This window comes from Hippocampus bargibanti, linkage group LG03, assembly GCF_051943395.1.
Source record: "Hippocampus bargibanti isolate YZ-2025 linkage group LG03, ASM5194339v1, whole genome shotgun sequence".
In the NCBI taxonomy this organism is placed as follows: Eukaryota; Metazoa; Chordata; class Actinopteri; order Syngnathiformes; family Syngnathidae; genus Hippocampus; species Hippocampus bargibanti.
Genome location: NC_142736.1, coordinates 31,525,902 through 31,541,248, shown reverse-complemented (window position 1 = coordinate 31,541,248; position 15,347 = coordinate 31,525,902). Strand labels below are relative to the sequence as shown.

The 15,347-nt window shown below is 35.2% G+C and overlaps 1 protein-coding gene across 9 annotated transcripts in view; it reads right to left on the bottom strand.

Annotated features, from left to right (window-relative positions):
* Nucleotides 1-15,347, bottom strand: part of ntrk3b (neurotrophic tyrosine kinase, receptor, type 3b) — a 254,422-nt gene that overhangs the window by 203,266 nt on the left and 35,809 nt on the right. For all 9 annotated transcript variants that reach the window (XR_016114563.1, XR_016114565.1, XR_016114564.1 and 6 more), the window contains exons 2-3: nt 11,213-11,287; nt 8,168-8,239 (exon numbers count right to left, since the gene is read on the bottom strand). Coding sequence is in view for 2 of the 9 variants with exons in the window: in XM_088993086.1 (XP_088849212.1) it covers nt 8,168-8,239; nt 11,213-11,287 (147 nt within the window). In the remaining 7 variants the exon portion in view is untranslated. The remainder of the gene's footprint in view (nt 1-8,167; nt 8,240-11,212; nt 11,288-15,347) is intronic.

The following is a 15,347-nucleotide window of genomic DNA, read 5'->3' as shown; positions in this document are numbered from 1 at the left end:
AGATCGACCCCAGGTTGTCTGTGCTTCAATTGTGTATTCGAGTCACACATGTTGACTAAGCATATAACAGCATGACACTTTTAAATATGATAACTTCTTATTCTGTCTAATCTCTATCAGCCGTTGGCTATTGTGGTTTCATTTTCAGTCGATGGCAAGTGGCAAAATGCCTATCTTCCCTTGAGATGGACAAAAACAGTATTAACCAGAATGGGGTCTTTGGTTGCAGAGAACGTATTTTGTAACTGGCCCCTTTATGACAGAAAACTATAATTATCACGACGACAAAATTAGAAGAACAAATTATGCTCAATACGATTTTCAGATGGCATGGAGGCCTTTGGCTTATTAACTTGTGTGAAAATACACAAGAAAAACAATTTCAAAAACAACATTGCTTCATTAACGTTGCTCGATCTCGGGGTGGGGGGGGGAGACTAATAAATGAACGTGTCGTTTTCCTTCCACGATTCCCCCCAAAAATATTTTGAGGTTCCAATAGCCAAGATCCAGGTAAAATGTAAGGAGTCGAGTCCGAGACAATAAATAACGAAAGAAAGAAAGAATAAATACATAAATAAATAAAGCAATAAATAAACACGTAAATACATAGATGAATACATATGTATGTAACTACCGACCTAACAATGAACGACCGAACAAATGAACAAAAATATACATGATTAAATAAATAAATATTGAAATAAATAGATGAATAAATAAATAAATAATATGAGAATAAATAAATGCATAAATGAACAAATACATAAATACATATGTAAGTATGTAAATAGATATATGTACAGGTATATGTATATGAATAAATGAATAAACAAATAAATACAACCGGTGAATAAATGTATCAACAACTACATACATATTTAAATAAATAGATGGATGAATGAATAATCAAATAAATAAATACATAAATAGATAAATAAATAAAGAAATAAATAAAAAGACAACCAAAAAAATAATGTATAAATGAATCAATTAATGAATAAACAATATATATATATATATATATATATATATATATATATATATATATATATGAATACATATATCTGTAAATAGAAATATGTAATATATAAATGATGACTATATGAATAAATGAATAAACACCTAACTGAACACATAAATAGATAAGCGGATAAATAAATAGATAAATCAATAAATGTATAAACACATAAATGTATAAACACATAAATATAAATAAATAACTAACGAATAAATAAATAAATAAATAACTAAATAAATAAATACATAAATACGTAAATAAATACATAAATATGGAAAACATGCCAAATCCACATAGAGTACCATACTCTAAATATAGAGAAAAAAGACCAGAGAATCATGAAAAGGAACCGCCAAGGAGCATTGAATAAGCATGGGATGTAATTACTTTGTAAAAAGACAATTAAATCAAGATGAAGTTGCTGCTTGACTGCACCGATCTTTTCAACCGCTTACCCAGACTCGACACTCATCATTGGCGTTTAAAAAAAAAAACCAACAAATAAACAACAGCGCACCAACCTGCTCATGTCTCGTCTTTGCATCTCATTCGCAGACTTGTTCAAATATTTAGACGACGCCGTCGAGTACCTTGAGTGACGGTTCAGTCAGTAAAGAGTTAAATTCAACTCGTTTAACGCACTGCTGGAAATTAAGCGCTCTCTCTCTATATCTCTCTTTCTCACTCGCCCGGTAATCAAGTTTATTTTAGAGCTGTCATTGTAAAGCAAACTAATTTAGGCCACAGCCATTAAGTAGGCAAACACTTTAGAGAAAAGTTGGCTTGTAAAAGTCAATATAGCTGAGCCGAGAGTCTTTTAAGACATCGAGTCAAGTTTATTTTTATCGTCCTTAATCACAAAAGAGCAATTGGGCTTTTCGGAGGGGTGATAGATCGTGAGCGAGATAGATTGATAGGTCACCAGCCAGATAGCTAGCTAGAACGCGAGCTAGTTAGCTAGCTAGCTAGACCGCTAGCTAGCTAGTTAGATCGCTAGCTAGCTAGCTAGATTTTTAAATAAAGTATACAAACCCCTTTGAACACAAAAGCTTTCGTCCTTGTGTTGTAAATGCAGGTGGGGATGGTTACCGGGTGACTGGCAAGGAGTATGATCACAATGATGAGGATGTCAAGCGCTAGTAATTATTATGCATGAGGGCGACCTCATTGATGTCCGAATTAGAGGCCCAGCTGACGCTTTTCTCATGGGAACGGATGCTCTTCATCACAAGTCGAGACGCAATTACAGTGAGCTCACGCTTTAATCCAACGCAAATGTGAACCATCAACTCGCCCGATTGAATTGTTTTCAATTCATCTGCGTTTGACAACCTTTACATTTTTGTCTCGTGGAGTTCATAATTAAATACTGATTAATAAATGAGCGCAAATATTTTATGACAATCATTATACTGCCATCCATTTTCAACTTCAGCAATATATATATATATATATAAAGGTAACATCCGATTTACGACCGGCGATTTCGCACCCGATTTCCTGAAGAAGGAAGTGGTGCAAGCGGGGAGGCTATGCCCCGCCCCCGGCTGCTAATCCGAACGTGACAATATCGAAGAAGTAGGATATTTATTTGCCGGAGCAGCAGTCTTCTGGCTTCTTCGTTAGCACGGAGAGCGATTTTTGGACAGCTCGCATATGCGGGAAGCCGTGCGTATTTGGGTCAGCAGAAAGCGTGTGCGCCGACACAGTAATAAAGATCGATAATACGAAATATAAAATGATTAAAATGACACTAAAATTTATAAATGAACTGTCAACATTTTGGTATATAATAGTATTCAAGAGAAAACAACAGATTGACATCGTATACTACCCTGTTGTATAGGAGATGCCAGCGGGTCATCATTTGTTATGATCATGTGATGCTTACGTCAGCCATTTTGAATGCTTTTCGATTTACGACCGTTTGACTTACGACCGTTTTGTCGGAACGGAACCTGGTCGTAACTCAAATGTTACACACATATATATATATATATATATATATATATATATATATATATACAGTAAAGTCTCGTTATATCGATATTCAAGGGAGTCCGAAAAAATATCGCTATAACCGGGACTATCGATATATCCGACCCTGTTTGCATGTAATTTTCTCCGTGCGTGCATAGAAATAGTATCGATATAACCGGGACTATCGATATATCCGATATCGATATAACGAGACTTTACTGTATATATATATATATATATATATATATATATATATATATATATATATATATATATATATATATATATATATATATATATATATATATATATATAGTACTAATGTTCTGCTTTTTACAAAGGTATTAAAAGAAACACATTGCATCAAAACCATTCTTTTTTTCTCATTATTTTCTTCATCAACCACCCCATAATATCGTGATATATATATATATATATATATACACAAACAATACAACACAATACATCCTAAGTTATATAGTGCTTTCAGAACAGCTGCTGCTGTAACAAAGCGCTGCACACAATAGTCAACATAAAGCAAAATAATAAACACAACAGTAACATAAAAACATGGACACTTATTCAATCATATATACATATACGTATATATACGTACGTATATATATATATATGCAGAATTGCATACTGGACAGAATGTGGGGCCTCAAAAGCTATAAATAAGTTTGCTATTTTTCCGTTGCAGCACGTTTGTGGTCAACCTTTTCTTCAGTGAACCTATTAAAGCTGTTTTTGTAAGTGGACTGTTTAATGACCTGAGCAAATGTGTTTTCATACACTACGGAGACCGCAAATAAAGTAGGATGAAATAAGATAACCTTTATTAATCCCACAATGACGAAATGAGCAAGTTTCAAAAGCAATAATGAAAGCATGAAATTAAAAAAAATACAAAGGGGAGACATAAAATATAGTTATTGTATATGCTCAAGCACATTAACTCTGCTACCTCTCTATTTAAAAATGAAATGTGAATAAGTTCCCCCGAGTATGACTGCATGAAAGAGACACATCTTATCCAAGAGGAGAATAAGGGCAGTTGACTGGAGCGCTAAACAGACATAGGCTAACACATATGTTAACGTCTATGTTATAATCAGACACCAACTTTTTTAGATTCAATTGTTCGGCCAACAGCCAACAATAACAATGTCTAACTAGCTAGCTAACTATCTATTTGCTATATATTCGCTGTCTAACTAGCTAGCTAGCTATCTCTTAGTTATCTATTAGCTAGCAAGCTGACTTGATCTATTTGAGTTATTCCCGGTTGAATGGGGTCACCGCTGCTGGCTACCTAGCTTGCTATCTATTTGCTATCTATAAGCTGTCTAACTAGCTAGCTATTAGCCATCCATTAGCTAGCTAGATAACTGTATGTATTTGAGTTGCTGGCTATCTAGCTAGCTATCTATTTGCTATCTATTTGCTATCTATTATCTGTCTAACTAGCTAGCTAGCTGGCTATCTATTAGTTAGCTAGCTAACTTGATCTATTTGAGTTATTCCCGGTTGAATGGGGTCACCGTTGCTGGCTACCTCGCTAGCTGTCTATTTGCTATGTATTAACTCTCTATTAGCTGTCGATCTAGCTAGCTGGCTATCTATTAGTTAGCTAGCTAACTTGATCTATTTGTGTCATTCCGGGTTGAGTGAACGCTGGCGCATGTGGCAGCCGCTGCTCACCCACAGACTGAAACTGATCCCGTGACTGTAAAGTGACCTTGCGAGCTTTGAAAGGTGCTGCGAAATGAAATGAAATGAAATGGATTATTATTATTATTATTATTATTATTATTATTATTATTATTATTATTATTATTATTATAAAAATGCGTCTAATAAATTGGCCCTGATCATCATCGATACGAGAAGCCATTGCAATACCGCAATTACACCACCCAAGTTTTTTTCCTTGGTCAAAAATATAAAAATAATAAAAATGAAGTGATGATTAATACATTTCATTAAAAAGCAGACTATTTTGATGAGCGCTTCCGATCAACCGTGGAAACACTGTCGCGCAGGCACGCTACACACACCTCGTAAATCTGACGAGTCAGTCGAGTCTTGCATTGCTGCATTGACTTTAATGTTGCCATTACAAGTTATTTCCTCCAAAGTTGCCCCCAGTAAACATCGTCTTTCCGCGGGTGGGGATGAAGGAATCTTAAATGGAGCATAGGCTAGTCATGACGGGAGAAGTCAATCATTGCAATGACACATGGAGATGCAACACTGTGCTAATGTTCAGCTTTTTTAATAAAGGTATATTAACTCATTCACTGCCAGACGATGTGCAAAAATGTGTCCACTCCAGTGCCAGGGTTTTTGTCATTGTCACTCAAATTCCAGGATCCACAGAATATTGAGTTGTAGGACTACATAAACAATGCAGCGTAAGAAACCTTAGATATTTTTTTTCATCAGAAAAAAAGAGTTAATTCCTAAGTTACATGGATCTTGAGTTATCTGAGCTTGAAATGAGGGCAGTTGTCCCAAATACAATACAATACAGTGATAGCTCGGTTTACGAAGCCCTTGGCTTACAAATTTTCGGTTTATGAACGTTACATTTATGAAAATTTTAACTTGGCATACGAACTATCTTTCGGGATACACACGGAGCTGCCACAATGAGTGATGTGCGCCCTAACAAGAAAATGGTGGCCCACTTTTTTGTCCTCTATTCCCCGCCCCCAGTATTTGGTTCAAGTCACGTGATTGGTCAAGAACGCAGCAGTGAGGAGGGCGGGGGGGGAGGGGGGGGGGGGTTAAACATTAAAGAGACAGGCAGACGGCAGAGAGAGAGTGAGAAAACACACACACACACAAAAGGGAGACGACAAAGCTTGAAACAAAAAAATATATATAAGTGAAAAAAAAAGCGAAATGGTGAGAAAATGGATCGAAAACAGTGACATTTGGACTCGTTCCAACTTTGATAGTTCAAAGGCAGAGTGTAGACTGCAAGGTTAAAACATCAATCAGTCTCCACAAATAACCCTCACAAGCCATCTGTACACTTGATGCAAAAAGTTATCAACCCAGCTAAACAGAACACAATTGATGAGGAACAAGGTAAAATTATCGCAGAGAAAGCACCTCGAAGGGCTCTTTCCTCAAAATGGTGAAAGAAGAATGCTACGTTCCTCATCAAGTGTTTAATGCTGATGAAACCAGCCGCTCCATTCCATCAAGCCATCGACCATCACAAAGGTAAATAAAACAACTTTGTTATACAGTACAGTTTATTTCTGTAATTATAATACCGTAGCATATTTATTATACATAAAATAAGGTATATTTTGTGTAGTTTTAAGGATTACAAAGTAGAAAATTGTGTTTGATGGTGACCAGGGAACGGATTATTCTCATTTTAATGGTTTCCTATGGATAATTAATTTTTGGGATACACACTTTTCGCCTTATACACTCTGTCTGGGAACCAATTAAGTTCGTAAGCCAAGGTATCACTGTACTAACCACTCATTCCCAAACTGCTCCCGGAATATAAAGCACATTCAATTTTAGAGTGCCAACCGGAAATGGCAACGTGTTCAGTTTAAAATACCATGACCGAGTTCCTCAGGTCCTATTTGCTCCTGGAAAATAACAGCGCCGTAACAGGCTGTCAGACGCTAAGACGTTCGCCTTTTGTTCAAGAAATGACTTCGCCAGAGCGCCGCTCGGCCCTACCGGCCTAAATTGTCCATTTAGAGAGCGGCGGCTAAATGGAAGCATGTCGCCTTCTTGGTCATCTTTTCCAGCATGTTGAGGCCGTCGCTGATAGCAATCCAATTATCCAAGACCAAAATAATGGATGTCTCATTTAAGACGGGCGGCGTTCACTTCAGCCGCTGGAATGGTGCTGCTTCCATTCATCCGTCACTCCGGCCTTATTTTACCAAATTCCGCAAAGCCACTTTCTATCAACAACATCATCTCGTCCTCAAGGATCGTCTTGTCGCTTAGCCATGAAGGAGGGGGTGAGCAGACATTTTTTTTATTGTAATTTTTCTAATTAAACGGATACACAGGCTAGTTCATTTGTAGATTTCTTTAAAAAAAGTTTGGTTATTTTACCTTCAACATTTTTAACTCATTCACTGCCACTCATAAATTTATTCGAGAATTTAAAATATGACCTCGAGAACAAGGCCCGAATATACTTAGATGTCGATAAAGCACTGATCAGACCTCTAGCAATGTTTTTTTCCCTTCCACAAGGGGGAAGCATTTCCCTTTTTTGCATGTTTTTGTTTTTTTCATGCTAGGGTGCCGATAAAGCTATCAGGTTTTTTTTTTCTTTTCTACACGGGGATAGAATTTCCGCTTTTTTTTCCATGTTAGCGCTTTCTTCCAGCTTCAGCTGTTGTTAAGTCGGATTAGGATTGAGAGGATGAGTTCGGGTTGGGTGTTAGCATTGGGAAATGATTAACTCTAATTATATATATATATATATATATATATATACAGTAAAGTCGCGTTATATCGATATTCTCGGGAGTCGGAAAAAATATCGATATAACCGGACTATCGATATATCCGATCCTGCGGCATGTAAATTTTCTCCTTGCGTTCATAGAAATAGTATCGTAATAAGCAGTAGTATCGATATAACCGATATCGATATAACGAGACTTTACTATATATATATATATATATATAGTAAATATATATATATATATATATATATAAAGTAAATACATACATTTTTTTGGGGCCCAAAATAGCAATTTTGGTCCAAATTCAAACAACAAAGAGTTTGTACAATGTCCTTGAGAGTTTTGAGAGGCGTTTAGAAATAAAATGTACTACTACTATTATAATGATTATCATGATTATCATGACTATCATGATTATCATCATTATCATCATTATCATCATTATCATCATTATCATGGTTATCATCATTATCATCATTAACATCAATATCACATTATTATCATCATCCTCATTTTCATCCTCACTATCATCATCATCATCATCATCACCATCACCACCATCCATATTATTATTATTATTATTATTATTATTATTATTATTATGAATGATTATCGGATCAGACTTGAGAATCAAGTGAGTAGTCAGTTGCATACGGGCGATATTACCGTAAAAGGAATATAAACAGGGATATTTACTCACATGTAACGTAGGTGTGGATTCTGAGCAAAGGCTCGAGGCTGGATCACCCTCAGGTTGCAATTCATGATGGTGCTGCAATGAATAAAAAAAGAGAAAGAATAAATGTCAACGTGTGAGCAGAGTGGAGAAAGGCTGTGGCGTGGGAGAATGCAGGCATTTTTTTTTTTTGCTCCATTTTTTTTTCCATTTCACCATTTTTCGCTCTGTTTTGTGTACCCATGTGTGTAAGTGTGCAGGGGTGTATCTTTTTTTTTTTAAATTATGTAACTCAGCCCCCTAACCCTGCAAAAAAATGTGAGCACATTCATTGTGGCACTCTCTGTATGCACTGCAGTGTTTGTTTTTTCTTTTTCTTATTATATCAAAAGGCAGTTATAGTTCACAGGTCAAATTGTCATTTTACATATTTGTTCTTTTTATGTGTAATGATATTTAGACATTTAAAAAAATAGCATTGTGGATTCAAGATACAAAGAAGTACAGATGATGGCTGAAGAAATCTTTTTATGGTTTGTTTCTGATAGAAATCTGTTTTTATCAGACTTTACTAAATGAAAATGCCCATTGTGTCCATTAGCTGACTGTAAACTGTCTGCCATGCTAGCTCACTTCCTACTTTCAAATCCCACATCAAAACCCACCTGTTTAAACTTGCTTTCATGGTCTAGTTTAATCTGCTATTTTGTAATGTATCATTTTATTCATGGTTTTATTGTTTTATGTGTTGTTGTTGTTTTATTGTAAAGTGTCCTTGGGTGTTCAGAAAGGCGCTTGTAAATTAAATGTATTATTATTATTATTATTATTATTATTATTATTATTATTACTACTTGTATTATTTTTATTATTTTTTTATTGTTATTTTTATTATTAGTATTTTATATATTTTATTTTATATATTTTATATTATTATTTTTTTTTGTTTGTTTTTCTATTTTTTTTTTGTTTTACTGTTTTTTTTTCTATTTTATTTTACATTTTACTTTTAATTTTTATAACTTTGGATCAACAGCATTTACACCTGTCATGACTTTTTTTGTTTACATAAAAGATGCTGTTGACTTGAATGAAACCAGCTTTTTTCTTCGTCTCTGAATGGCTTTACACAACCATCATCATCATCATCATCATCAACATCATAATGTGGCACTCTGTAGGATATTTTATTTCAATCTATTTGCAATTAAAGCGTCAACAGAAACATTCTCAGCACCTCTTTCATTAGCACACAACTCTCTGGCATATTTAACAATCCACCGTTTTTTCCATGAATGATTGCGTCTCATATTGTCGTGATTGAAATCCGGAATAATGAGCATCAAAGTGGGCTACGGGACTGTTACCGGCCTGAACTGACCCCCTCGCCCACCTCCCTTGCCAATCGCCATCTCGCCACCTCGCCCCACCATCCTCTCACGGAGGTAGCGGTAATGAGAAAAATGCTAATTTGCTGCCGGAGATATTACACTTGGCCTCCCTGATGAGGGATCAGCAGGATCAGGGAAGAGAGGCCTGCTCTGAGTTTTGAAAGGAAAAAAACATGAAAAAGACAAAGCAGGAGGAAGAGGTCAGCAGGTAGCCATTGAGAAGTGGCGGTGCGAGTCGTAGAAATAAGTTGTTGCGGCACGATGAAAGAGCAATGGAGGATTTTTTTTGGGAGGGGTTCTCTTTCTTTCTTTTTCCATAGAATTCAACAGTGTAATTTATCACAAAAAAAAATAATTGACATGCCCTTCGAAGAAACCTATCTGCAACATGTCGCAATATACTTGTTGTATACCTTGTCATGCTATGTATGTATTTATTTATTTATTTATTTTTGTATTTATGTACATATTTATTTATTTATTTATTTTTATGTAAGTATTTATTTATTTATTTATTTATTTGCTAATTTACTTGTTTATTTCTTTATTTATGTATTTATGCATTTTTGCTTTTTTTATTTTTTTTTATTTTTATAAAGTGTGAATTTCTTTCTTTCTTTATTTATTTATTTATATATTTGTTTATGTATGTATGTATTTATTTCTTTATTTATTTAAATATTTAAGTATTTGTTTTTGTATTTATGTATTTATGTACATATTTATGTATTTTTATGTAAGTATTTATTTATGTATTTGTTTGCTAATTTACTTGTTTATTTCTTTATGTATTTATGCATTTTTGCATTTATTTATTTTTTTTATTTTTATGTAAGTGTGAATTTATTTATTTATTTAATCGAAGAAACCAATCTGCAATATGTGGCAAGATACTAGTTGGATACCTTGTCATGCTATTTATGGATTTATTTATGAATTAATTAATTAATTTATTTATTTATTTATATGTACGTCTGTATTTTTTTCTTTCTTTATTTACTGATTTATTTCTTTATTCATTTATTCATTTTTGCATTTATTTATGTTTATGCAATTGTGTATTTATTTATTTATTTGTGTATTTATTTATGCATTTTTGCACTTATTTATGTATTTATTTATTTATTTATTTATTGCAGCAAAGTCGACATCCTAACCACTCGACTACCGGGTCACTGGAGGTATTTCATATTGTCTTTTTTTCATATTATTATTCATATTATTCATATTATTATTTTTAAATAACTTTTTTTAATCAATATTGACATCATCACGAGGGGATAGATTACAAAACATTAGAACAGAAAAGTAAAATAAACAAAATATATAACTCAGGTGAGTAAGTAAAAGTTGTGTTTTCTGTACTTGTATGGCTAGGTATGACAATACAGCGTACAAGCTAACGTTAGCATTGGCGTTTATTATATTAATAAGAATAAATTTCATTTATAAACATTTCATTTATAAGTTAATAGTACAGTACTGGGCCGCCATCAATTCCGCAGACATTATTCAGTCTAATAATTTCAATCAATACCATACAAAACAATACAATCACTTATCACTCAGCTATACAGTCCTTGTAGCTGTATGAATACGACAGCGTTACGCTATCTTTTCCCCCCCTCTGAGGCTAACTTCCACCTTCCCTTCTAACGACTGGTTCAATGACACTTACAGTCTCTGCAGTCCAGTGTAGAGTTCCATGTCCACATCCCGTAGCGTCTGCAATCCCGTCCAGTTCTCGATATGTCTGTGGGTAGAACAAAATAGATGATGAAGAGGACTGTAAAAAGAAAAGTAAGTGGTGCTTACAAATCCATAAACATTTAAATTGCAATTATAGGGGAAAACCATGGCGACAGGATACTCTTTGCCGGTCTAGCATAGATGTAATTGTACAAGAGGCAGACAGTGGCGCGCGCACACACACACACACACACACACACACACACACACACACACACACACACACACACACACACACACACACACACACAACGAACCATTGTTGAATTAGTTTTTTTAGGGGGGGACTGAGGTACAAATAAAGCATTAATGGAAAATGCGCAATAAACAAACAGAACAGTTGAATCAGTCGAGAGGGCACGGGAAAAGTGGCCTAATTGCTTTGTTTTGATGTTAACCCGCAACACCCGACAAAATGAAAGAAGGTGCTTTTCCGACATGTCAAGCAAAGATGTAACGTAATATAACGCAAAATATATGTGCTGTTCACCATAGAGCATCGCTCTCTTATTAAATAAACCCATTTGGGCTGGTTGAACATTTTAAAGGAAAACCGACGTCGCTTTTTTGTTTTTTAACTGACACCAGAAAACCGTTTTATAGCATCTAAAATACCCAAAACATGCAGCATGATATTTTTAGTCAAATGCAAAACACCAATAAAAATGACTTAATGTGTCCAAAATCTGCAAAAAAAATTGAGCTGCGAATTGGGCATTTTCAGAAAGTCCCGCCCCCCTTTTATGACATCACGCCAAGACGTCTTGCATTGCTGCCGAATCAAAACAATGGCTTCAGATTCGGAGAATATGCTTTCTTGTTACACATCCGGTTATGTTGTGGTCAATGCGCCGTTGTGGGATTGAAAATATGACGTAGACCGAAAGCCATTCCTAAATTTTTTTTCGGGTTTTGTTTTTTCTTGTTTGGGTGTCTAACATGGGGAAAACGTCCAACACCTTCAAAGAAGTACAGATGACGGCTGAAGAAACCTTCTCATCAATTAACCAAGGGTTAGCTATCATTTTGCTCATGAGTATTACAATATAGGTACAGTATGTCCTTTTCTTATTATATTATTATTCAGGAACCGTCTGGAAGGGAGACGAAGTCACATTGAGCCTCGGTGGCGCTTGAGAACTAGGTCGTGTAATTGCATCGTATGACACGGCACGCTGTCCTTTGGCAATCCTTCAACTGCATCCCGTTCCCGTACGGCTCAGGACCGTTACAGATGGATTGCGTGCACCTCCATTTCCAACATTCTCCTCATCACCTGAGAGTGATGTTGTAATGCATCCTTGACATTTTGAAGAAAAAACATGTATTTCTTCTTACAATTGAAAACAGTTTGCATAGAATATATTTCCTCACTTCAATTCTTATTTATCAAGCTATACAGCTATCTAGCTAGCTATCTCACTAGCTACCGAGCTAGCAATCTACTTGCTATCTATTAGCTAGCTTGCTAGCCAACTAGCTATCTAGGTAGCTATCTATTAGTGATATGGCTATCTAGCTATCTGGCTATCTAGTTCGCTATCTATTAGTTAGTTAGCTACGTTCTATCTATTTGAGTTACTAGCGGGTTGAGTGAACGCTAACGTGTGCGGCTACCGCACAGAAAGTTGAGAATTTTGAAAGGCGCTTATAAATGAAATTTATTATTATATTATTTTATATTATATTATATTATATTACAGTAAAGTCTCGTTATATCGATATTCTCGGGAGTCCGAAAAAATATCGATATAACCGGGACTATCGATATATCCAACCCTGCGCGCATGTAATTTTCTCCATGCGTTCATAGAAATAGTATCGTAATAAGCGGTACTATCGATATAACCGATATCGATATAACGAGACTTTACTGTATATTATATTATAATTAAAAAAATTAAAATATTACCATTAATTATTATTACAGAATATATATTTTTTAATAATAATAATAATAATATTATTATTATGTATGTAATGTAATATGTAATAATAATAATATTATGAGGTTTCCCCAGGGGGGAAACCTCATAAGGAACAATTCCGACATATTCCTACAAAATATTTTTTGACATGATGAAACCAAACTGTACATGACATCGCTTAGGCTGGCTACAAGCTCACGTTGAGCATGAAAAACAACTGCATCTTTCCCAATACAACAGAAGGTATTGGAGTTAGCAATCCTCCATGAAGCGTCTCCAGCTGGTCCAGAATACTGCTGCTCGCCTCTTGACTGGTACTCGTAAGAGAGAGCACATAACTAGTATTCACTCAGCATGATTCAGACTTGATATTCGTTTTACTCCCGAGTGCTTTCTACTATTTTTGTGACTGTTTTATTTCCTGTATAAACGCTCCCCTACTTACGAACGTTCGAGTTACAAACAGCGGTACATACGAGCATTTTTTGCTCTATCATATGTCGGATTATCTCCAGTTTGACATGTACATATCTTTACAGAGCATATATTTTATGAAATGTTTATTTTTCAGTACAACCCAATACAGGATACTTATACAAGCCTTAACAGACTTATATAAACATTAAACATACTTACAGACGCCATAAACATAGTTTCCATCCAAAATATAACACTGAAGAAACTTACCAACAAATTCAATTTACGAACGACCGTTCGGAACGTATGTCGTTCGTAAATTGGGGAGCGTCCGTATGTGATAGTTGTCCGTGTTAAGCGCTTTGTTACAGCTTCAGTTGTTATTAAAGCGCTATCTAAATCATGATGTATTGTATATTGATTGCCTCCAGCAGTTGGCTGTTAATATCGGTGACAATGACAAGATATTCTATGTAAATATATATTGAGAGTGCATGCTTGCATATAATATACCCTGAGATAGCTGCTTATGTTGTCGCTACGCGTAATAAATGTCAGCAATTGTACTTCCATTTGAAACAGTCATTAACAACCACATTGTTCACGGATACCTCTCAAATCAACCTAATGCCGCCGCTGAACCAAGTAATAATATGGAAGAACGGATTGGAATAGAGTAATTAGCAACCTCACGAATACGGCATTTAGGGAGAGCAGGTAGGTCATTGATGTCATTCTCATTTGTAGAAAAAAAAAAAAAGCTTTGTATGGTGATGCATTCGTTGCCATGACGATATTACAACCGAGCGCGCAGCGATGAGCAACACCGCGTTCCTCACCAAGATCGCGCACTAAAAGCATATTCATCTTCCTTCATTTCAAGTGCCATTTTGCTTGATAAAGTCTCAACCGAAAAAAAGAGGACTACTCCCTGCGGCTACTCTGATTACTTCTATTGTTTATTGTATTGCGAAAAAGCAAAACCCTTCACTAAATTGCCATGGTGATGCTTAGATGCTATAAAACGTTTTTTTGATGTCAGTTAGGAAACAAAAAAATGGTGTCGGTTGTCCTTTAAGGAAGTAACAAAAAAAAAAAACTAGCGTAGCATTCAACTGGAGACTGCAGAGTTTCAAAGTGCAATGTCCAGAACAGCTTATCTATTGAGCTGGATTTGGTCATGCTGATATATGAGCATATGTATGGTTTTACAACCTTCTGCGCTCAATCCTGAACCGGGTGGCAAAATTGCTAGAGGAGAAGGCCTTAGTTAGTAAACAGGAACAGATTCCACCCCGGCGAGGGCCATCTGTTGTGTTATGGAGGCCCCGGGGTCCTGAAATGTGATGCCGCGACCACACACACACAATAGCAAAATTTCATCAGAGATTACTTTATGTGACTCGAAACATATTGTCAAAGCTGATTTTATATCAGATTTGAAATATGTTCAGTTTGACCATCAAAAGCTTAGTTAACTATTTTACCATATTTTGGATTTTGTAGCTCTGACTGAGGGGAAAAAAAAAATCACTCACCCGTTATTCAAAATATAATGTGCTTACATATTTTTGTCATTACGCTACATTTATTATGAAAACGTGATGGTGCAACGAAATAGAGCAGATTTAGAAGTAAATAGAAATAACTATCTGGAAAATTTCATTTTCGTCTACAATTTAAAAAAAAAAAAAAGCATAATCCAATATGTACAGTATG